Source organism: Microcebus murinus, chromosome 10 (assembly GCF_040939455.1).
Source record: "Microcebus murinus isolate Inina chromosome 10, M.murinus_Inina_mat1.0, whole genome shotgun sequence".
Lineage (NCBI taxonomy): Eukaryota > Metazoa > Chordata > Mammalia > Primates > Cheirogaleidae > Microcebus > Microcebus murinus.
Window position 1 is genome coordinate 6,041,091 of NC_134113.1, and position 22,487 is coordinate 6,063,577.

The 22,487-nt window shown below is 57.7% G+C and overlaps 1 protein-coding gene across 1 annotated transcript; it reads right to left on the bottom strand.

Moving 5' to 3' along the window:
- Window positions 1–1,761: 1,761 nt before the first annotated feature.
- On the bottom strand, window positions 1,762–20,745 carry BIK (BCL2 interacting killer). Its single transcript, XM_076006790.1, has 5 exons — window positions 20,675–20,745; window positions 6,444–6,593; window positions 3,644–3,742; window positions 2,981–3,107; window positions 1,762–2,273 (listed from the first exon to the last, which is right to left on the bottom strand). Exons 2-5 carry the CDS (start codon window positions 6,584–6,586, stop codon window positions 2,190–2,192), a joined length of 453 nt encoding a protein of 150 aa, XP_075862905.1. The 5' UTR covers window positions 6,587–6,593; window positions 20,675–20,745; the 3' UTR covers window positions 1,762–2,189.
- Window positions 20,746–22,487: the final 1,742 nt, after the last annotated feature.

Here is a 22,487-nt window from a genome sequence, read left to right on the forward strand (position 1 = left end):
GGACCAGTCGATCCTGGGCAGCACACCCCACAGCCTTGTCACCTCCTGCTCAACAAGGCTGAGCTGCCCCAGTCAGGCCCAGCGTCAGCCCCCAGGACATAGGGTCTGACAGGAGCCCTGCCTCCCGCCCCAGGGCCCTCGCTCATGCAGTCCCTTCAGTCCTGATGCCGTGCACCTGCTCAGCTGCCTCCTCCCTCAGTGCCCCCGCCCCCGGGTGTCTCCTCTGGCCTTTGCTGCCTTGAGGCCACGCCCCCAGTGCCCTGGCTCAGCTTACTGACACCTGCACTTTTCCTTCCCCAGCAAGATGGAATCTGAGTCAGGGACCCTGTCTTCAACACCCCCACACCCCCACTATGGGTGGGTGACAGCATAGCGCGGTGGGGCTCCCGAGACCCATGGTGGAAAGAACTTTGCAAGCCCAGGGCAGGACAACCGTGGGCACCCCCAGCTCCGGCAGGGAGAGGCTGCTAGGAAGACGCGGCTGAGTTGGCAGGGGCTGCGCTGCAGCGGGGAGGGGGCTTCTGTCCTGAAGAACCCCGGGCTCCTTGAGACACAGGCACCCTGGCCAAGCCCATGGTGGGGACATGCTCAGAAGCAGCTTGTCCTGAGCTCAGGAGGAAGCGAGCTGGGGCCTGGGTGGTCCGGGAGGGCTTCCTGGAAGAAGTGGCTCTGGATGTGGCGTGATGGTATCCTAGTCATGCTGATTCTGCAGTGGGTCCCCAGGGTCTTGGGTGTGTACACACTAGGTGAACCCTGGGACCATTTCCAAGCCTATAATCTTGGTGGGGACCAGGTCTCTGTCTGGGGCAAGAAGAGCAGCCTCCTCTGCTGCAGCGGATGGTGGGGCCCAGGCAGCAGTGACCTGGGAACTGCACGGCTCTGGGCTCACCCTGTGAGGTTCTGAGAGACCTGCATATGGTAGTTGGTCCCAAAGAGGGTGACAAGTTAACAATGGGGTTCCTGAAGCCAGGCTTCAAAGCTGCAGAGGGCTGGGTGTGGCTCAGCTCTCTGAAGGTCCTTGCAGTCCAGCTCCTGGGAGGCCAGGGCGAGAGAATCACCTGAGGCCAAGAGTTTGAAGCCAGCCTGGGCAAAAAAGCTCCGAAGGGCCGGATCTTGGGGAACTGAGGTGTAAGGCCTGGAGGGCCCTTTGGTTTTGAGGGCTGGGTCTGCCCAGCCAGGCTGCAGGACAATTTCATCGCTGGGTCAGCCCACTGGGGTGGAGAGGAGGGGACACAAGGGGCCTGGCTGGGAAGGAGACCAGGCAGGCTGCCAAAGGTGCTGGGACGGAGGCGCCCTGGAGGGCCTTGGCTCAGCCTGCACCAGCCAAGGTGCAGCCCTTGAGGTGGGGGGGGGGCGCCCAGTGGGGTCTAGAAATGGACCTGGGCCAAGGCCTGGAGCAAGCACTGAGCCTAAAAGGTGGGAGGCCTGGCCAGCTTGCCCCTGGCGCCCCTGGCTTGGCACCCCCTCCCCAACCCACCCCACTCTGTGAGCAGAGCCATGGACAGTGCGTGCAGGGAAGGCGACAGGAACCCTCATTCGAAGAGGCACCGAAAGCCCAAAGGAAACACTACCAGTGGATTTCAGGCACCGGGCCAGGGCAGGGGGAAGGCACCTTTGCAAAGCGTGGAGCCACCCCTACGGCAGCATTAGGGGTCCCCAGACATAGGGAGGAGACCAGGAACCTGCCCCACCCCCTGCCCTCCCAGGGGCAAGACGGAGCCTGCACTGCGCTGCAGACCCCCAGAGAGGACCAGAGACCACTGCAAAGCAACAGTTTATTGAGCTCTCCCAGCCCTCAGAAACCAATCCAGTGGATTCTCTGGTGCGGGCATCACAGACACGGGGGTGCGACCAGCACTCCCCCCGCTGCCCGCGGCATAACCAACCAGCAGGACAGGAAGACTCCTTCTTGGGGACAGGCCGCCTCCTGGGCTGGGCCAGGGTCAGGACGGCAGGCCCAGCCGAGCCTTGGGACCCCAGAGGTATAACAAATTCATTTGCCTTACAAAAAACAAAATCTGAAAAAACAAACACTGAGTATAAAACCTCAGCAGTGTCCCAGCACTATCTCTGAGTTTAAATATAAAAAAAGATCATCAAAAAACTCCAGTTAAAAAGACGAGGAAACTGCGAAGCCGCCACCTCCAGGGCGGTGGGGGTGGGGACCGGCCCCACCCGGGCGGCGGGCCTCACTTGAGCAGCAGGTGCAGGCCCCCGCCCAGCAGCAGCACCAGCAGCAGCAGCAGCACCTGCTCCGGGCCGCCGGGGCACACCTGCGGGCAAAGGGAGCAGTGAGGCCGGGAGCGTGCCAGACAGGCAGGGGACCGGGGGCGCATAAGGGGAGGCCCAGGGAGGGGGACTCAGGAGGACCCCGAGGGGGCCAGGAAAAGCTGAGACCAGAGAATGAAGAACTGAGCTCGGGAGAGGGAGGAGATGAGAGCAGCCCTGAGAACGTGGCGGAAGAGGGGCAACCCGCCAGGCCTGCGGGAGGCAGGTGGAGACACTGCGAACACAGGTGAGGGGACCAGCTGTCCTGGCGGAGAGACGCGGGGACGGGACGGCATGAGAAGAGGCTGGCCGGGCAAGCTGCTCAGGAGGGGAGGCACCTGTCCTGGCCCGGGGAGTCCTGCCTGCCAGATGGGGCTTCCCGGGCAGAGGGAGAAGCTGCCCATGCACCGCCTGTAGGCTTGTGCGCTCACACCCATGCACACTCCTGTCCATGCGCTCACACCCATGCACCGCCTGTAGGCTTGTGCGCTCACACCCGTGCAACCCTCCCCTCCGTGCACTCACACCCGTGCATGCTGCCATTCGTCACTCAACCGGGAGCTTCAACCCCAAAGGCCAGTGGGAGGTGGCAGATGTGCAAACAGGGGAAGCAGGAGACAACAGGTAGAGTGGGGACTGAGGCAGACCAGAGGATGTGCCGACCAGACCGCGGGCAGCAGTGCGCGGTCAGGTTGCGAACTGAGTCTCTTACCCAGGGCCTGGGGCTGAGGGACCTCCAGAACCTGGCCACGTTCCCCCTGAGGGTGGCGAAACCGTCGCTAAGGCTCCCGAGCACACCCCAGCCGACCCGCTGGTCGTAGGACAGCGCCAGCCCCAGGCTGCAAGACAATGGGAGGGTGAGCAGAGACAGCCTGTGACCTAGGTGACACCATCGCAGCCTGTCCTCTCTCACCCCCACTGCCACCCTGGCCCCCCTTCCAGGGTGCCTCCATCTGACCACCTCTCTGCACATGCTGTTTGTGGTCAAATTCACTCTGACTTCCTGTTTCCTCCCCATAATCGTGCTCACCGCGGGTCTGGCCCCTGCTCCAGAGGAGGCCATGCGGAAAACCAAGCCCCATTCTGCAGGACCCCAGGCAGGTCACTGCCCACTCATTCCTCCCCGGGAGACCAGCCAAGAGGTCCTGCGCCCACCGCCCAGGAAAGAGAAAAGAGCCTTTGGCTCTGCCTTGTCACTGCCCAGGCCTGCAGCGAGGGGTGGCAGGGGCCAGCTCCAGGAGTGGGGGCCAGTGGGAGCAAAGGGGCTCAGCACTGCCTCGGAGTGTCAGGGCCACTTCCTCCTGGTCTTCCCTTCGGCCCAGCCCAGTGCTGGGTTCTGGGGCCCCCACCTGCCCAGGGCCCCTCCCCGGGTTACCTGTGCATGGTCATGCCGGGCAGGCGGGCCAGGCGGGGGCTCCTGAGACGCAGGTCCATCTCGTCCCCAATGAAGGCTAGCCGCAGGGCCACCTGCTCACTGTGGGGAGCAGGCTTGGCAGTCAGGGTGTGGCTGAGGTGAGGCCAGTGGCACCCGGCCCCAGCTAGCCCCCCAGCAGAAGCTTCTGGTAGGGCGGGGAGTGGCTCAGCGACGAGGGACAGTGTCTGATTTGGGGCAGGCGGTGAGCCTTTCTGCGTCCCTCCTGACCCCCACACTTTGCTTTAAAGACGCCCTCGAGGTCCCACCAGTGGATGCAGTCTGGGGAGCCAGTCGGGCTGGCCACCGGGCTGCCTGTCCCGCCCCCCACGTGCCCTCTGGTGGGAGGATGGGACTTTCAGACATGGTCTGAGCCTCACGGGGTGGGCGGGTGCACACTGCTGCCTGGGGCGGCTAGGTGATCACAGGGCAGGCTGGGGCAGCCAGTCTATGCACCCACCCACGGATAAGAGAACGCCCAGAAAACCTGGCACCTGACCACCCTGCAGACTCCTGGGACAGCGCCACCTGGTGGTGCCTGGAGGGAACGCTGGACGAGAGGAGGACACGTTTGGGGACTCTGAGCGCCCCAGGATGACGAAGGCTGGCTTCCCACAGGGGTTCTCAGCTTACCCACTCCTTGGTGGGGTAAGGGGGCTCCAAGAACAGCCCCCCAGTCCCCAGTCCTGAAACTGCCCCAGCTGTCATCATGCCTCTCAGAATGGAAGGACTGGCCAGGCATGGTGGCTCACGCCTATAATCCTAGCACTCTGGGAGGCCAAGGTAGGAGGATCGCTCAAGATCAGGAGTTCAAAACCAGCCTGAGCAAGAGCGAGACCCCATCTCTACTATAAATAGAAAGAAACTAATTGGCCAACTAAAAATATAGAAAAAATTAGCCGGGCATGGTGGCACATGCCTGTAGTCCCAGCTACTCAGGAGGCTGAGGCAGGAGGATCGCTTGAGCCCAGGAGTTTGAGGTTGCTATGAGCTAGGCTGACGCCATGGCACTCTAGCCCGGGCAACAGAGTGAGACTCTGTCGAAAGGAAAGGAAAAGGAAAAGGAACGGGAAAGGGAGAAAGGGAGAAAGGGAAAGAGAAAGGGAAAGGGAAAGGGAAAGGGAAAGGGAAAGGGAAAGGGAAAGGAAAGGAAGAACTAATAAGCCCCTGCCTGGGCCCCTTTCCCTAAACCAAATCCCAGAGTGACTCGGAGGCCAGCTTGCCCCCCCACACACACATGAAGACTAAAAATCCCCCTCCTGGCCCCCCTGGCCTGGCTCAGGGCGTCTGGGCCTCAGCCCCGCCCTCTGTGTTTGCCACACTCCATCCCGTGACTGGCAATCCAGCTGGGAATTCCCAGGCAGAGGGGCCTCTCATTCCCAAGCAGAGGGGCCACCTACTCAGAGCCCCGCCCGGCTGAGCTGGGTTGCCTGCGCCCGCCACCTGCCCAGGTCTGTGCTCCTTGCTCTGGGGTGGTGATGATGGGGGGGTGGTGGAGGGTGGACAGCAATCGGGGTGGGGGCTGTGGCCCCATCTCTGTTACCCTGTGGGACCTCAGGAAACGCTGCCCCCTGCCCTCATCCACTAATGGAGCAAGGAGTGGGGAGGGGCCACAGGGTCTTTGAGTCCCGGATCCCTCCAGCCCCAAACTCCCAACCAGCCTGATCCCCACCTCCAAGACCTAAGACTAAAAATCCTGAGGCCTAACGCAGAAAAGAAACAGCCAGAGCCCTAGAGCTGCCCACGGGCCTGCGGGGGCAGCAGCTCGGTGGGGCCTGGCTGTCCTCTCCTGCTCAGGGTGGACACCAAGGCCAGCAGCCACCTAGTCTGCACAGGGGAAGAGTAAGCATGCACGAGCTTCCTGCTGCGGAGGCGGGGGGGGGGGGTGCTGTCCCTGGACCCAGCTGGCAGCAACTTGGGCTCAGGCGCCACCTCTATCCCAGCCCCGGCAAGTCCTGCTGCCTCCAGGGGCCATGCCAGTCCCGGGCAGATTCCTTTTTCCGGCCTCAGTCATTCCTTGAGAAACTGCTGCCCTAACAGCCAGGGCCAGGAACTGTGCGGCTTCCTCTGGTCCCCAGCCCTGGTTTATAAAATGAGCCCCATATCCTTTGCGAGGCCTCGATGAGGGCTGCAGGTGAAGATGGCCCTCTGGGCCGGGCGCGGTGGCTCACGCCTGTAATCCTAGCACTCTGGGAGGCCGAGGTGGGTGGATCGTTTGAGCTCAGGAGTTCAAGACCAGCCTGAGCAAGAGCAAAACCCCATCTCTACCAAAAATAGAAAAAATTAGCCTGGTGTGGTGGTGCATGCCTGTAGTCCCAGCTATTCGGGAGGCTGAGGCAGGAGGATTGCTTGAGCCCAGGAGTTGGAGGTTGCTGTGAGCTAGGCTGACGCCTCGGCACTCTGGCCCAGGCAACAGAGCGACTCTGTCTCAAAAAAAAAAAAGCAAAAAATATCAGACAGACGTCTGTCCAGCTCTCCAAGGCCAAAGGCTCGAGCCACTGTGACAGCTGCGCCCGGACCCATCTTGGGACTGTGAAGGTGCTGGACGCTGAGAGGTCCCTCTGTGAGTTGGTGTCAGCAGGGTAGGGGCCCGAGTCAGGTGGGGGTGCAAGGTGACATCACCTGGCCACCAGCCTCCATGACCATACCCAGGGAACTTTCTTCCTTGGAGCCCTGCAGGGCACAGAGGGAGGCTGCCACCTGCAGATGCTCCCTCCTTCACGCAGGTCTGCTCCTCTACCCCATGCTCGCCATCGAGAGGTACCTGTCTTCGAGGCACCCCGAGGGGCTGGGGTCCTGCTCGTCCTCCATGATGCTGAGAACCTCCAGGATCAGAGGGTCCAGCAGATGCTCGAACGGGAAGGCGTCCATGAAGAGGTCCGTGGGGCTGGGTCTCACCTCAGACATTGCTCCTCTGCGGCAAAAAGACACAGTATGATGAGTGGACCCCGGAACTACGCAGTGTGGGCCTCACTCCCAGGACACCTCCCCGTACCCCCACTCTGCTGACCTGCTAAAGCCGCCAACATGGATGCTGGCTGTGTGCCTCTGGGCCAGTCACCAAGCCTCTCTGTTTGGGACTTGCAGATGATTCATAGGGTGTATAAACATAAGGCGCTCACCAGCAGCCCCACTGGGAAACCCAGGCGCCCGCTGCCAGCGGAGGGGCCACCGCTGGGCCCCACCACCCGGCCGGAGCGACGCTGTTTTGTGGTGTTTGCCGTTTCTCTTGAGCAAGACAGGCACAAAAGCGAAATGGAAACGAGCCATCCCGATCTGGGAGGAACCACTGCCAACTCTTCCCCTTGTCTGCGAAACACACGGGCCCGCGGGCCCGTCGCGCGGGCGTTGGGAACCGGATCACCCACCCGCGGTGCTGCTGCGTCCTCTCTGCCGTCCGCTCCCCTGGCTCTTTGCTCACAGAACTCCAACTGTCCTTGGGGTGGCCCTGCGCCCCTACTCACAGCGGTCCTGACCCTCCCCGTCTTCCTCGCTTCCCCAGCATTCCTTGCAGCCGGTGGCAGCGGTGTACCCAGTCCTGGCCGATGACGCCGCAGGGAACCCAGATGCCGGGCTTGACACCGCCGGGGCGGCTCTCCCTCCCGGAGGGCCGGAGCCGGGCGGCAGCCAAGGGCGGCAGCGCAGGGGGCAGGAGAGCCAGGCCTGGCAGCGCCGTGGTGCAGGAAAAAACCCAGTGTGTTCACGTGGCCATCGAGCCTCCCGTTCCTGGCAGCCAAAGGCCTTCCTAACTACTGTCCCTGTGGGTTCCCACAGCTTCAGTGAGTGTTTCACTCACGTTGGTGACTAGCATCCTGTGACCTGATTCACCAACCTGGCCCCACACTGCCCCAACCGGCCTGTACCAAAATTACCCCACGGTACCAAACAGCCTTAGGTCAGAGTATGATGACAGCGAAGAGTGTGATCCCGGAACCTCATGGCCTAGTTCCAACCCCAGCTCGGGCAGTTAGGGGCCGAGGGCCAGCTTCTCCATCTGTAAAATGGGGTTGGTGAGCAGCCCTCCCTGGGCTACCGGGAGGACGAACTAAAGGAATCCCTCCAAGTACTCCGAACAGCGCCTGGCACGCTGACACAGGTAGGCACACCCATTACGACCTTGTACTTCAACCCAGCATTTCTCCCAATACACCCTGGGTCTTTTACATTTTTTAATTCTTCAGGGCTACCTGCACACTCCACTCACTTGCTGGACTTTTCTGTTCTGAGAGGACACTGTGGCTGGTGAGGTTCATGACTGAGCCAAGGAGGGACAGAGCCCCAAGTCTCCCACAGGGTGGACCACAGTCCATCCCTGAAGTGGACCAACCGGGACACACAGGGCCACCCCTCTCCAGGGACCCCTGAGGCTAAACACAAGTGCTGCTCATTAACTGCTCCCAGCATTAAAGCTTTGAGATGCTGCAAATGCGAAAATGCCAGGCAGAGGCTCAGGGAACAGGAAGTTTTGGCCCCTCCAGGTGTCTCGGACTGACTTCAGGCAGGTTATTAACAACGCATCCAAAAGGCACACGGTGCAGGGGCTGGGCTGCACGGTGACGTCACCAGCCTGGCAGGCGTGGGCATGGGGCATTCTAGCCTTTTAGGGAGAAACCGCAGGAGGACGGCACTGTTCCTCAAGCTAGAGTTGGAGAATAAAAGAAAAAATGCCCAGAACGTCTGTTGAGAATGAGCTGCTGAGAACTGGGAGATGTCTGCTTCAGCTGCCTAGGAGGAAAGCAGAGCGAGGTTTAATCTGTTTCAGGTGGAAGCGCAGCCCTACCAGGCCAAACACAGTCACAGCAGCCACAAAGAGCCCGCACCTGTCAGGCCACACCTTCCCCCGTGGGCGGAGAAACTGTCAGGTCTGACCTAGTGGGCGGAGGGCGATGGCCCAGCAGCCCAGATTGAGGGGGGGGGCGGCTACCACCTGCCTGCAGCCAGTGTTAACCGCTCACAACCGCTCACAACCCATCACAACCCGGGCCTCAGCGACTCCTCCCCTAAACCACCCTAAACCATCCGGCCAGGGCACAGGGACAAGCTACAGGGAGGGTCCTGGTGGCATTTGTATGAGCTGTAAATACCCAACAGGTACCAATCTGGGTGCAAAAGTCTTGACACATTTGTCACAGGGAATGTTTGGTAGCAGCTAAGAAGGATGATGTAAACCTAGATCAATCTGCAACGTAAAGATGTCAAACAATAGTTGAGAAAAGATTTCGTGACCAATATTAGTGTGGTTTGAAGCCGCTTTTGGAGATCAGACAACCCAGAGATGACTTGATTTTCATGCTCCTTTTTTCTTTTTTAAAGGAGACAGGGTCTCACTGTGTCACCCCAGCTGGAATGCAGCGGCCTGATCATAGCTCACTGCAGTCTGGAACTCCTAGACTCAAGTGATCCTCCCACCTCAGCCTCCCGAGTAGCTGGGATTTCAGGCATGCACCACAATGCCTGGCCTATTTTTTTTTTTTTTTTTTTTGTAGAAACAGGGTCTCACTATGTTGCCCAGGCTGGTCACAAACTCCTGGCCTCAAGTGATCCCCGTGCTTCAGCCTTCCAAAGTGCAGGGATTACGAGCGTGAGCCACTACACCGGGCCTCGTCCGCCTTTTGCTAAAAAATCCAGGTGTTGTGTTTTTGCATGGGATGTACTGATGTTGCAAACCCCCTTTCCCAGGCCAAACTTGGACTTCACAGGAGCCCCGTGGCACTAACCAACAGCCAAGCACCCATTTTGGACAAGGACACCTCCTTCCTTGTCCATCTTGCTGCGCTGGTGGCTTGTTAAGGAGGGAAGGAGTGTGGGGCGCTGACACTTGCACAGAAGGTAGGATGCAGGGGTCCAAGATCCCACACTGGTGTCTCTGCTGCCTTCCAAGGCCGGCAAGACTTCAGCTTGGGAACTCCCAACAGAGAAAAAGGAATGAAACTAAGCAGGCAACGTGCCTGGGGGTCCTCCCCAGCCCTGCCAAGTCAACCCTGGATAGCCACAGATGAAGAACATCTGTTAATTTCAATAAAAGGTAGGAACAGGGAAGAATAGCAGACAGGAACATTTATGTAGAAAAATCAAAGACATCGGACAGGCCGGGCGCGGTGGCTCACGCCTGTAATCCTAGCTCTTGGGAGGCCGAGGCAGGCGGATTGCTCGAGGTCAGGAGTTCAAAACCAGCCTGAGCAAGAGCGAGACCCCGTCTCTACTATAAATAGAAAGAAATTAATTGGCCAACTGATATATATATAAAAAATTAGCCGGGCATGGTGGCGCATGCCTGTAGTCCCAGCCACTCGGGGGGCTGAGGCAGAAGGATCACTCAAGCCCAGGAGTTTGAGGTTGCTGTGAGCTAGGCTGACGCCACGGCACTCACTCTAGCCTGGACAACAAAGTGAGACTCTGTCTCAAAAAAAAAAAAAAAAAAAAAAGACATCGGACACTGCTATGGTTTGACTGTATCCCCATCAATTCATGTGTTGGAAAATTAATCCCAATGCAACAGTGTTGAGGTGGGGCTTTTAAGCAGTGACCAGGTCATGAGTGCTCAGCTCTCAGGAATGGATTAATGCAGGGACGAGTTAGTTGTTGGGGGCATGGGTTCCTGATAAAGTCTAAGTTCCAACCTGGCGCAGTGACTCATGCCTATAATCCTAGCACTCTGGGGGCCTGAGGCAGGAGGATCACGTTTTTTTTTTTGAGACACAGTCTCACTTTGTTGCCCAGGCTAGAGTGAGTGCCGTGGCATCAACCTAGCTCACAGCAACCTCAAACTCCTGGGCTCAAGCAATCCTCCTGCCTCAGCCTCCCGAGTAGCTGGGACTACAGGCATGCGCCACCATGCCGGGCTAATTTTTTCTATATTTTTAGTTGGCCAATTAATTTCTTTCTATTTATAGTAGAGACGGGGTCTCGCTCTTGCTCAGGCTGGTTTCAAACTCCTGACCTCGAGCAATCCGCCCGCCTCGGCCTCCCAGAGAGCTAGGCAGGAGGATTACTTGAGGGCAGGAGTTTGAGACCAGCCTGAGCAAGAGCAGAGACCCTGTCTCTACTAAAAAATAGAAGAAGAAAAAAATTAGGTAACTAAAAATAGAAAAAATTATCTGGGCATGGTGGCACAAACCTGTAGTCCCAGCTACTCGGGAGGCTGAGGCAGGAGGATCACTTGAGCCCAGGAGTCTGAGGTTGCTGTGAGCTAGGCTGATGCCACAACGCTCGAGCCCAAGCAAGAGTGGAGACTCTGTCTCAAAAAAAAAAAAAAAAAAAAGTCTAAGTTCAGCCCCCTTCTACCTCCTGCCATGGGTGACACAGCACCAAGGCCCTCACCAGACATGCCCCTGGATCTTGGACTTCCCAGGCTTCAGAAGTAAATCTCTGTCCTTTAGAAATTACCTAGTCTCAGGCATTCTGTCATAGCAACACGAAACAGACTAAGACACCTAATTAGAACTACCAGTGGAGTTAAGGTTGCCAGATACAAGATCAATACACAAAAGTCAATATAATTCTTACTCATCAACCACAATATAGTAGAAAATAAATGTATCTTTACAGCAACAGAGAAACAGGTTTTTGTTCAGAAATTAACCTAACAAAGGATGCATAAAAGTCTAAAACTCCACTAAAGCACATTAAAGACCCAGATAAATGGAGAGACAGAGAAATCTTCATGGGTGAGATGTGGCCTTGCATAGATTGCAGGCAGTGTGTGTTAGGTGGCATTTAAGGAACCTCTGGCTGCGGGGGGGGGGGGGGGGGGGGGGGGGAGTGGCGTCTATGCAAACAGTCATTTCCCTGGGAAAGCAGTCCCAGCCCTCCTTTGCATCTGCTCCCTCCTTCCCCTTCCCTCCCCAGCTGAAAGGCAACCTCCCAATGCTCCTGGACACCCTGCCTTGCCCGCCCCCCACAGGCAAGGGACCCCAGCCACTGTGAGCTGGGCTGACCCCCACCCACTGTCCTAACATCTCTGCCCTGGCAGACACTCCCAGAGTCCTTGTGCCCTGCAGAGGAACTCGGTCCTAGCCATGAGGGCAGGCACTCACTCCTCCAGGGGTCTGCGGAGTGGGTTGGGCCTGCATGGGGAGTCAGTCACCCACTCTCCACCTTCCTCCAAGACCCTCGCAGCCCCTGCTGCCCTCCTTGTGTGAGTGGGCCTGGGACCAGATGCCAGTCTCACCCCGGTTAACAGCCTAATCCAACCGCTCACCCTTCCTGTCCCTGGGCTGCAGATTCCCTATCTGTTGTTACATGGGATGATTCTAAACCAAAGAGGCTCCGTTTCCAGGCAAGAACTAGCACTAACTACCTCTCTATTATAATCCCAGCCGCTGTTTGGAACCTCTACTACTGGCAGGCAGTGATTAAGCCTTGTATTTGGATCAACTCATTAAATGTTCAGCATTGCCCTCTCACCACAATCTGAGCCTTTAGCCAGCTCGCCTCTGGGCCCGTGCCCTGCCAACTTGTTATGGAGAAGGCTCCATCGTTACCTGGGCCCGGGCTGGCCTTGGGGCTCTAGATAGAGGGGAAAAAACCAGTGTGGCCAGGGGGCTGGGGCTGGAGGCCCTGCCCAGGTGGGGTCCCTGCAGCTGCCTCCTCCTACTCTGGCCTCTCCTGGCTGCCCCGCCAACCCAGTCCTGCCAGCTCCTGCCTCGCCCTGGCCCCGAGTTCTCTGCTGGGCTCTCTTCAATGTGACCCCATGAGGGAGCAGACTCAGACGTAACCCTATCACGCTGTTTGGCTCTCAGACCCCTTGAAAGTCATGCCACACCCACTAGAGGGCACTCCTCCTTGCAGCCCTGCTGTGACCACACTGAAGAAAACATGCTTCTGTGGTCTGTGCCTGGGTATGTCACGCCCCCATGCTTTTGCATGTGCGTGCCCACTGTCTGGCCATCCTCAGACTGGCTTCTTCCCATTGGTCCTTTAAGAACTCAGCCGAGGGCCGGGCGCGGTGGCTCAGGCCTGTAATCCTAGCACTCTGGGAGGCCGAGGCAGGCGGATTGCTCGAGATCAGGAGTTCAAAACCAGCCTGAGCAAGGGTGAGACCTCCTCTCTACTATAAATAGAAAGAAATTAATTGGTCAACTAATATATATAGAAAAAATTAGCCCGGCATGGTGGCACATGCCTGTAGTCCCAGCTACTCGGGAGGCTGAGGCAGGAGGATCACCTGAGCCCAGGAGTTTGAGGTTGCTGTGAGCTAGGCTGACACCATGGCACTCTACCCAGGGCTGTCTCAAAAAAAAAAAAAAAAAAAAACTCAGGTCAGGCACACCTTCACAGACCCTCAGAATCTAGTTGGGGGCCTCTGTGGGGTTCCCCATATCCCCAGCTAACCACACTCACTGGTGCCCAGTTTCCTACCTGTAGTAGTTTAGAGAATGGACTGTGGAACCAGGCTGCTGGGTGTCCTTGGGCAAGTTAACTAACCTCTCTGTGCCTCACATTTCCTTACTTCTAGAAGGGAGATACTAGTAACACCTATTTCACAGGCCTGTTGTGAGGACAAAACGGCATGATCCATGTTAATGGACCTGACTGAGCAGCTGCCATCATTAATTTCTGGTTCCCAGTACACAGCCTAGGGCTTGCATAGAGCAGACAGACACTTGCTGAATGAATAAATGAAGCCAAAGTATTCCCAGAGGACCCACTATGCCATGCAGCTGCTCTGCAAGAAACGGGACTGGTTATCTATTTTTTCCCCAGCAAATTTGCAAATGAGTAGTTGAAACTCTTCTTTGGTGAAAAGGAGACACACCTACCCTGTGTCCCTGCCCAGGCTGCAGCCCACACCTAGCCACCTACACACTCACCAGTGGAAAAACCAGTGAAAAAATTAGCCACCAGTCTGGAGCTCGGAGCTCTATTTTACCCACAGAGGTTAGGATGCAAATCTCCCCGGTGCAGAAGAGAGCACCGCACCCTGGCCTGCAGGGCTGGGGGGGGGCGCGGAGGGAGGTGCTGGACCCTCCTGCATTTGGTGACCAGCTCTATACTTGGCTGTGTGACCACAGGCCCATCTGGGAACCAGGGAAACGCCATCTCCCCTCCCAGGTCACGTCAAACCCAAACAGGTAGAGATGCACCCATCGGGGCAGGTGCAGGAGGTGCGCAGCAAGACCGGGGAGCAAGGCTGCAGGGGCACAGTGCCTGGGAGGCCAGCTCGCAGTGGGAACCCTCAAACATGGCATGGTATCAGCAGCTCCTGTTGAGGGCCAGCAGGCGGGAATAACACTTGCCATTTCACAGATGGACAAACCGAGAGGGGTAGGGACCAGGTGGGTCACAGGAAGAATCAGCTGGGTTGAGCCAGCTGAGAAACCAGCTGCCCTCCCCTCCTACCAGCCATCAGCTGGCCCTGGACCATGAGCACGGCATGACGCAAAGCACCGGGAACCTCTCAACTTAAGTGCAGCCCAGCAGGAAATGCCCTGACCTGCAGCCACACAGACCTGGGTTCCACTCCCAGCTCTGCACACCCCCGCCGCTGGAAGTCCCCTGACCTCTGAGCCTTGCTGACTCTTCTGCACAGAAATAGCACTGCCTTAGGGCTGCTGAGGATGAAAAGATACACTGTTGCCCTTTTCTGCCTCCAGACAGGGGCTGGTTAACTCAATCAACAGGCTGAGCCCGGGGCCGGGGCGCTCAGGCTCCACAGACCAGCAAGCTCCTGCCTCTCTGGAGGTCAGCGTGACAGCCAGCATCCATCAAAGTCGCACATGCACATGACCTCTGATTCCCACGAACATGGCCTACACACACCCCTGCATGTACCCAGCAGCCGGAAGAAATTAAGCTATGGACCTGCAGCCCACCACGCAGACCTTTAAGGACCGTGGCTACAAGAACAGAGCGAGGAGAACAGTTTGCAACTGCGCCTCCACCTGCATAAGACAAGACTACACAGACACTTGTACAAGCACAGACTACCTCTGGGAGACTTGAGATCAGTAAAGAGAAGAGGGTGTCTATAGGACAGAGGTGGGAAGGACACTCAATTTTTACCATATGCTTTGTAATTTTAAAATTTTGCTATCATGTATGTGGCTAGCAACACCCATTCAAAACTGTATAAACAATTGTTAATGGCTGGAATTTGTCTGAAATGAGATGTTTGATGTTTGTCCTCAAGGTTATTTCAGGAAGCTCAAATCCCAGCACCCTCTCCTGCCTTCCCACCTGCTAGGGAAGCCCAGACTCCAGACCCCGACCATCAGGAATCTAAAGATATCCAAATGCTTGTTCTGGAGGTAGGTGGGGTTCACTTCCCAATGCCATTTTGGTCACGTCTGTGTACATTATATATGAATGGAAAAGCATGGGAGAAAGATCTGGAAACTACAGTGACTACCTTTGGAATTGAGGGGGTGGTTGGCACGGGAGGGAACAGACTTAGCACACTTCCTCACTCACCCCAGCCCCCGTGGGGACACTGTGCTGTGGCCCTGGTCACTATACCTCTCTCTCTCTCTTTAAGAAGGGGAGTGAGAACAGAGGTTCAATTTCCTTTTTTTTTCCTTTTGAGACAGAGTCTCACTCTGTCGCTGTGAGTAGAGTGCAGTGGCGTCACCATGGCTCACTGCGACCTCGAGCTCCTGGGCTCAAGCAATCCTCCTACCTACCTCAGCCTCCTGAGTAGCTGGGACTACAGGCTTGTGCCACGGCGCCAGGCTAATTTTTCTGTTTTTAGTAGAGACGGGGTCTCACTCTTGCTCAGGCTGGTCTGGAACTCCTGAGCTCAAGCGATCCTCCCGCCTCGGCCTCCTAGAGTGCTCGGATTACAGGCGAGAGCCACCGGGCAGGTCTACTTATCCTCTCTGACCCAGGCACTTCCTCAACTGCCCACAGAGGTAACAACAGACCCACGCTCAGGGCGGTGGTGAGGATTAAATAGATTTCAAACCCGAAACCCTTCGGAAACTCAGGGCATTACTAGAGGCAGACAGAGGCGGCTACTTTCAGATCTCTAATCACTTCTGCGCCCACCCCATCATCGAGGACCTGGGGGACCTTGTGCAGAAGCAGATGTGCGAGCCCCTGGGCAACAGGATGTCGCCTACAGAGTGAGAAAGAGGCTTGTTCCCTTTTTGCCTGGTGTATTACAGAGATGGTCCAAGTGTTTGGTTCAATGTCTGTTTATCCAAGAAAGCAAACCCCACTCCCCACCCTGGGGCCAGACCCGGAGCCTGGCTCTGCCACGGGGCGCTTGGCCGGCTGGGCCCCCCAGGTTCTGGGCCAGACCCGCAGTGTGACTTTGGAAAAATTCCTCAGCCCCTCTGGGCCCCCATTCCTCATTTATAACACAAGAGCTCGGGGAGAGACTGTCTTCTGCGTCCTTTCCTGACCTCAACCTTTGGAGGAAGCGTAACAGATCTGTAACTCTGGACTAGTTTGGAACTCACCCTGAAGAGAGGAGCCCTGTGCTTTTCTATCACCGTTAGCAAAGGACAAAGTGTCAGACACCACCTGGGTCTGCAGTTGTTAAAATTCCAAAAGCACGTGTTTAAAGTAAGTTCTGAAATGTCTGGGCCTGGGAGCAAGTCAAGGACTGCGGCCTGGGAACCGGCCCACAGGCTCCCCTGCCTTGCTGAAGGTGTTGGGTCTCCCCTCTGAGGGCACCCCAGCCCTTTTGAACCCCATCCCTCCTCTCACACTCTCCCCCTCTGCCCCAAACGTCCCCAGGAGGGCATGAGCAACCCAGAGAACACTTCCTGCTCACCCTCCCAGGGCAAATTACCTGCTCCTCATCTGTGTTGTCCCAGCACCTTGGGTAAACAGCCCTGGATTGGGCACTTGGCCCATCAAGGTCTCCTTAAATGTTTACCTGTCTGTCTGCCCCAGCCGGCCAGGAGCTTGGCCAGGTACAGAGTGGGGACCCAGTGAAAGGCGGAAGGGGGAAGTGGCCAGCCCAGGGGACCTCGCAGTTCACAGCAAAACAGTGAGAATGAAAGATGGGGTTAACAGGTGCAGGCAATTCCTGGCCGGGAGACCCTGGACTAGACATATACCCTCACTGGGCCCGGCTGTCACCTATACAAGGCCAGGAAGGAGAGCCCCACCTGGCAACTAGAATGTGTAGCCCTGTAGCCCTAAGTGGAGGAGGTGCTACATGCACAGTATACAGTAAGTGCTCACTAATGGGCAACCATCATTCAGAGAGCCTGGAGCTCAGGAGAGGTGCACACCCGGGCTGACCACCTTGGTCACATGATGCACCACTGTCTAGAAGTGCGAATTTCAGCTCTTCCCTGGGGCAGGCAGATCTCTGCCCTCACCTTGAGACAGAGCCTCTTAGCTGCAGGCTACAAACACACCATAAATCATCTTTCGGGGGAGAAAATTTAAGAATCCTGGATGCTGTAATCCTAGCACTCTGGGAGGCCCAGACGGGAGGATAGCTTGAAGGCAGGAGTTGGAGACCAGCATGAGCAAGAGTAAGACCCCATCTCTACTAAAAGTAGAAAAAATTAGCTGGCCAACTAAAAATAGAAACAAAAAAAATAAGCCTGTCAAGGTGGTGTGAACCTGTAGTCCCAGCTACTTGGGAGGCTGAGGCAGGATAATCACATAAGGTCAGGATTTGGAGACCAGTCTGAGCAAGAGCAAGACCCTGTCTCTACTAAAAATATAGAAAAATTAACCAGATGTTGTGGTACGTGCCTGTAGTCCCAGCTACTCGGGAGGCTGAGGCAGGAGGATCACTTGAGCCCAGGAGTTAGAGGTTGCTGTGAGCTAGGCTGACGCCACGGCACTCTAGCCAGGGTGAGACTTTATCCCGCCCCCTGCCCCAAAAAAGGAATCTTCCATCTTAAATGCCCAAAATCACAGGGACTCTCAACCAAATAGGCAGAAATCAGAAGCCCCCTTCCCTTGTCCTGCTTCCTGGCTTGCACTTCCCTCCCATCTCTAGAAAAACAGGTTTACCTTGCAGTGCAGGCCTGGAGAGTGTTTTGTCAATTGTCACATCCTAATATTGACACTAGGAAAATCAGCTGCCCTCTCTGTCTGCCCCGTGCCCGCCCCCTCCTGCCTGCCTCAGGGCCAAGGAGGAACTGGGGACCAGGGACAGATCTCACACTGTTTCTCCCAGGCCCAGCCCCGGCCAACCAGTGGCAAGACAAGGGGAGACAAGGAAGCGGCCACCTATATCCAGTCCAGACCCACTGCTGGCTTCCCGGTGTCTGCGACAACAAAACCTGAGTGCGCCCAGAACCGTTCTCAGCAGAGTAGTTGGACTCTGGCGGGGGCCACTAAGTCCGCAGTAGGGGAAGCAAGAAGCCATGAATTGTCTACAAACTTCATAGGTTCACTAAAAGCAGGATGCTTTCCAGGGAGGGGAAAATACCACCTGCCGTGGTGTCAGCTCCCGGCCTCACTGGCAAACACGCCCTTCCTTCCCCAATGAGCGCCTTCCATTTATTTGAAGGATGATTCAAAGTGAAAAACTCGACTGTGAGTAGTGGTCTCTGTTTCTCTGTTTCTTTGCAGCTCAGTGAATGCAGATGTCATTTTAATGTTATACCTGCTAACTGCCTGAAATTTACACTAATTAGCATGTGCACAGCCCCTCTCTCCAACCCAGGCTGTGACAAGCACCAGGGATCTGCCATTTGCCACTCCTTTCTCCTCATGGAACTGTCAGGTCAGCATGAGCACACAAATGCAAGAGGGCATCCTTAAGACAGTAAAGTTGAGGTCTTAGGACAGAGAAGCAATGGGAGGGGAGAGAGGGCTATGCCCTGAGATAGGTTAGTCAGGGAGAACTTCTCAGAGGAGGTGGCAAGTCAGCCTAGATCGCAAAGGATAAACCAGACACCCGTGAGGACGGGGCTACGTTGATCACTGCAGTGATCTGTCTCAGGGCTCACACTAACACGTGGGAGGCCCCACAGTAGCGCAAGTGCTTGGAGAACCCTCCCTGCTGAGATTGTTCCTACCAAAAACACATCAACTGGAAGGCGGCAGGGAAGCTTGGTTAAATGAACGGACCACCAAGGGAAAGGGCAGTCTGAGTTTTCAGGCATTGGCTGAGAGCCCACACCCCGGAGGCCAGGATCCCCAGACACTTGACATTTTAAACCAAAAACAAGCAGAAATGAAACTTGTAAAACCTCACGCCTGTAATCCTAGCACTCTGGGAGGCCGAGGCGGGCGGATTGCTCCAGGTCAGGAGTTCAAAACCAGCCTGAGCAAGAGCGAGACCCCGTCTCTACTATAAATAGAAAGAAATTAATTAGACAACTAATACATATACAAAAAAAAATTAGCCAGGCATGGTGGCGCATGCCTGTAGTCCCAGCTACTCAGGAGGCTGAGGCAGCAGGATTGCTTGAGCCCAGGAGTTTGAGGTTGCTGTGAGCTAGGTTGACTCCATGGCACTCACTCTACCCTGGGCAACAAAACGAGACTCTGTCTCAAAAAAAAAAAAACCTAACACCAGCAAAGCCACGAAGAGACCACAGATAAATCCATCAGTGACAGCCCTGTAACCTAGAAGGTCAGAAGATGAACGAGTGTAGAGGAGAGTGAGTGGGAGGAGCAGTCAGGGTGCATACCTGTCCCGGTGTTAGGAATAGGCCCAGCTGTCTTTGGAGGGCCTGGGTGGGTGGCGGCCCAGCTACTGCCGCAGGTGACCATTTACAGACCTGCAGAACAGCACTAACACCAAAAATGTGCCACCCCTGAGAACTTACTCCCCAGCCATGCCCACATTAAGGAGAAATAAAGGTGTTAACTGCAGGGAAGCTATAACTTGAGTGCGACCCATTTCATAGAATGAACAAACTGAGGTTCGGAAAGGCAGACTAGCCTGTCCAAGTCCGCACAGCTGCACAGTGGCTGCGTGGAGAGCTGGCTCTCGGCTTCTGGCTAGCCAGCCCTGGCATTTCAGCGGGGAAACGAGGCCTCCTGCTCACGGAGGCAGGCACGGGTCAAGCACTTGCCCGGCCTAGTGCCCGCTGGGCTGTCTGTCCCCCACCTTCTTAACGTGGGAACAGGAGGGACGAGGCTACCAACCGCCCCTTCCCGGGGAGCTGGAGCTCCCAGGCCCGAGCAGGCGCGGCTGTTTCAGCAGCAGCAGCAACGAAGTTACAACAAAACGTTACAGCAGCAGCAGCAACAACAACATCCCACCCACAGGACGGCTCGGTTGCAAACAGAGTAGCAACCGACCGCTCACGAAGAGGCAAGCGCCTCTCTGGCGAGTGAGCCGAGCCCCAGGGCGTTGCCGCCCGCCCCGCCCCGCCCCGCAGGCGGCCTGACGCCTCCCGGGTCGCCCGAGGGAGCGCGCCCCGCGGCCGCTGTAACCCCGAGTGCCCGGCCCGTGGGCTCCCGACTGACCGAACCAGGTTGGGACGCCGCTGCCCAGGCTCCAACCCAGCCCCGCGGGGCGCACCTGTGCAGGGCGGCGGGCAGGTGCGGGCCGGCGGCTGCGCCCGGCGCCTGTTCCGGGCTTGCCCCGCGTCCCGCAACAGAGCCTTTCTGAGCCGGCCCTTCCGCAGGTGCGCGGCGCCTCGGGAGCCTCGGATCGCGGCGGGGACAGGTGCGCGACGCCATCTTCCCCCTTTGGTGGACGCCGCGGCTGTGCCGTTCGCGCCCCGAGCTGGCGGCGCCGGGCTGCGCCCCGGCCGGGTCCGCACCGCCCGAGGCCGGAGCCCGTCCCGAGGCCGCGCGGGAGGGCGGCGCGGGGGCCGGACGCGGAGAGGCCACCCCACGGCACAGATGCGGAGACTGAGGCTCTCGGGGACCGCTGCTGGCAGGATCGCGGGGCGGGGACCTGGAGCGTCCGGCCGGCCCAGAGAGGGGACGCTTAGGAGCCAGAGTCCCGCGATGTCGCCCCGCAACTGACTCACCCGCGACTTGCCAGAGCGGTGAAACCTGGGCACGGGTCCCCAACCTTGCAGCCGCTCGGCACTCGGGCAGCTGCCTGTGTGGGTACCTGCCGGGCTCCAGCTGGTGGGGGCGGCGCACGGTGGCGGGGACGGGGCCCGGACTCACCTCGCGGTGGCACAGGCGGCGGCGCGCCGGGCAGGAGGTGTACTGTCTGCGGCGGGGCTGCCCGCGCCGGTGCCGAGCGGCCGCCCCGCCCCTGCCCCGCCCGGCCCGCGGGCGCCCCGCCCCTGCCCCGCCCGGGCCGCCTCTCCACCCCGCAGCCGGGAGGCCGGGCTCGGAGGGCAGCAGAACCGTTACAAGTGCGTCTGTTTACTTGTTTACTCTCTGCCTCCCGCTGGTCTGCAGGTTGTTTTGTCCGCGCTGTTTTCCCCGCGCCCTGCACCGAAGCGCACCCGGTAGTCCCCGAGGGATGTTTGTGGGTGGGCCCGGTGCCTGCCCCTGGGTGTATAAGCCGAGCCCTCTGCACGGATCGCCCCACGGCGTGCTCACCCCGTGTGCAGAGTGTAGGGTCCTCTGAGCACGGACCTAGCAAAGGGCTGGGCGCGTCTTCCCCCGTCCATTATACCCATGTGGAAACTGGGACAAAATGACTTGCTAAATGACAGGGCGAACCCAGCGTTCAAACATGTGTTCTCTCTTCGGAGGTAAGCAGGGTATAAAATAAAATATTTTTAAGCCTAGTTCACGAGTGTGAACACCGGATCCCAATCGGTGAGAAGCAGCCCGCAGCACTCCAGCCCCGCGGCCTGGGGCTCTCCGTCCACCCCGCCCCCTGCAGCCTTGCAGACTCTCGGGCACCCCCGCCCCGCGGGGGGCAGCCCGCTCAGCCGCGCGGGGGGCGGGGTGAAGGGAGGGGAGGTGGGCAGCCTAGGTAGAGTCGGCTCCCAAAGCCCCCAGAGAGAAAGAAGAATCCTGAAAGTCCTTGCAGGGTGGGTGCGAGCCAGCCCCAGGGTTGGGTAGGGTCTCAAATCCCCCAGCCTGAAGCTGGGCTGGGTGTGGGGGAGGAAGGCCGAGGAGCGTGCGGGAATAACAAAGTAGCAGCTGTCCTGGAGCACAACAACAGGCTTGTTTACCTCCGACCCGCTCCTCTCCGAAAGGAGGGGCTGGGTCCGGAGAGGACCCCTCCCCCTAGGTTCTGTTGTTCGCTACCTGTTGAATACCCTCCCCTTGTTCTTCCCGCCTCTGGAGTGAGGCCTGCTTCTCCCCGGGAGTTCTCATCTGTGGACTGGGATGAGAGCACCTAGCCCCGAGGGCAGTTGGGAGGAATGGAGGAGATGAAGTTTAGTAAACACTTCAGGGCCCCTCCCTCCCTGGGAGCTCTTTGACTCCAGCTTTTGCAGTCCTCCTCTTCCACCCCAAGTACGGGGACTCCAGGCCCTCCAAAGCCTGGCTCAGTGCTCATGGCCACAGGGTGCCTCACAGTCGGAAGTGGGGAGCCCTACGTGATGGGGGCCTCCTTCAAATGCAGTTTGCAGAAGAAGAAATTGGGACTGGGAGAGGGGAAGCCATGACACAGTCTCCCGGGCCAAAAAGGCCTGATGTGTGTGCAAGGGTTTGCAGCAGTGTCTTGAGGCTGAAGGCACAGTGCCAGGTACATAGTAGGTGTTCAATAAACATTAGACCAGATGGCCAGGTGCCGCGGCTTGTGTCTGTAGTCCCAGCTACTCAGGAGGCCAATTTGGGGACAGTTTGGGACTGTTTTCGGGATTCAAGGGCTGGGGGAGGGGCGGGTGAAATGCAGTCCCTGTTTACTCTGCCAGGTCCCAGGATATGCTGATCAAATGGAGGTTCCAAGGTCCAGCTGACCCTCTGGCACCAACTTCAGGTTGAGTTTTGTCTCTGATGTGACTTTTTTTTTTTTGATCATTTATTTAACACTTATTGATGGACATCTACCCTTCCTCAGGCATAGGGGAGG

Coding starts and splice junctions, on each gene's coding strand:
- BIK (XM_076006790.1), bottom strand. CDS start 6,586: ATGTCTGAGGTGAGACCCAGCCCCACGGACCTCTTCATGGACGCCTTC. Junction 3,743..6,443: donor TCGGGGTGCCTCGAAGACAG/GTACCTCTCGAT, acceptor TGCTCCCCACAG/TGAGCAGGTGGCCCTGCGGC. Junction 2,274..2,980: donor CCCTCAGCCCCAGGCCCTGG/GTAAGAGACTCA, acceptor CTTTGCCCGCAG/GTGTGCCCCGGCGGCCCGGA.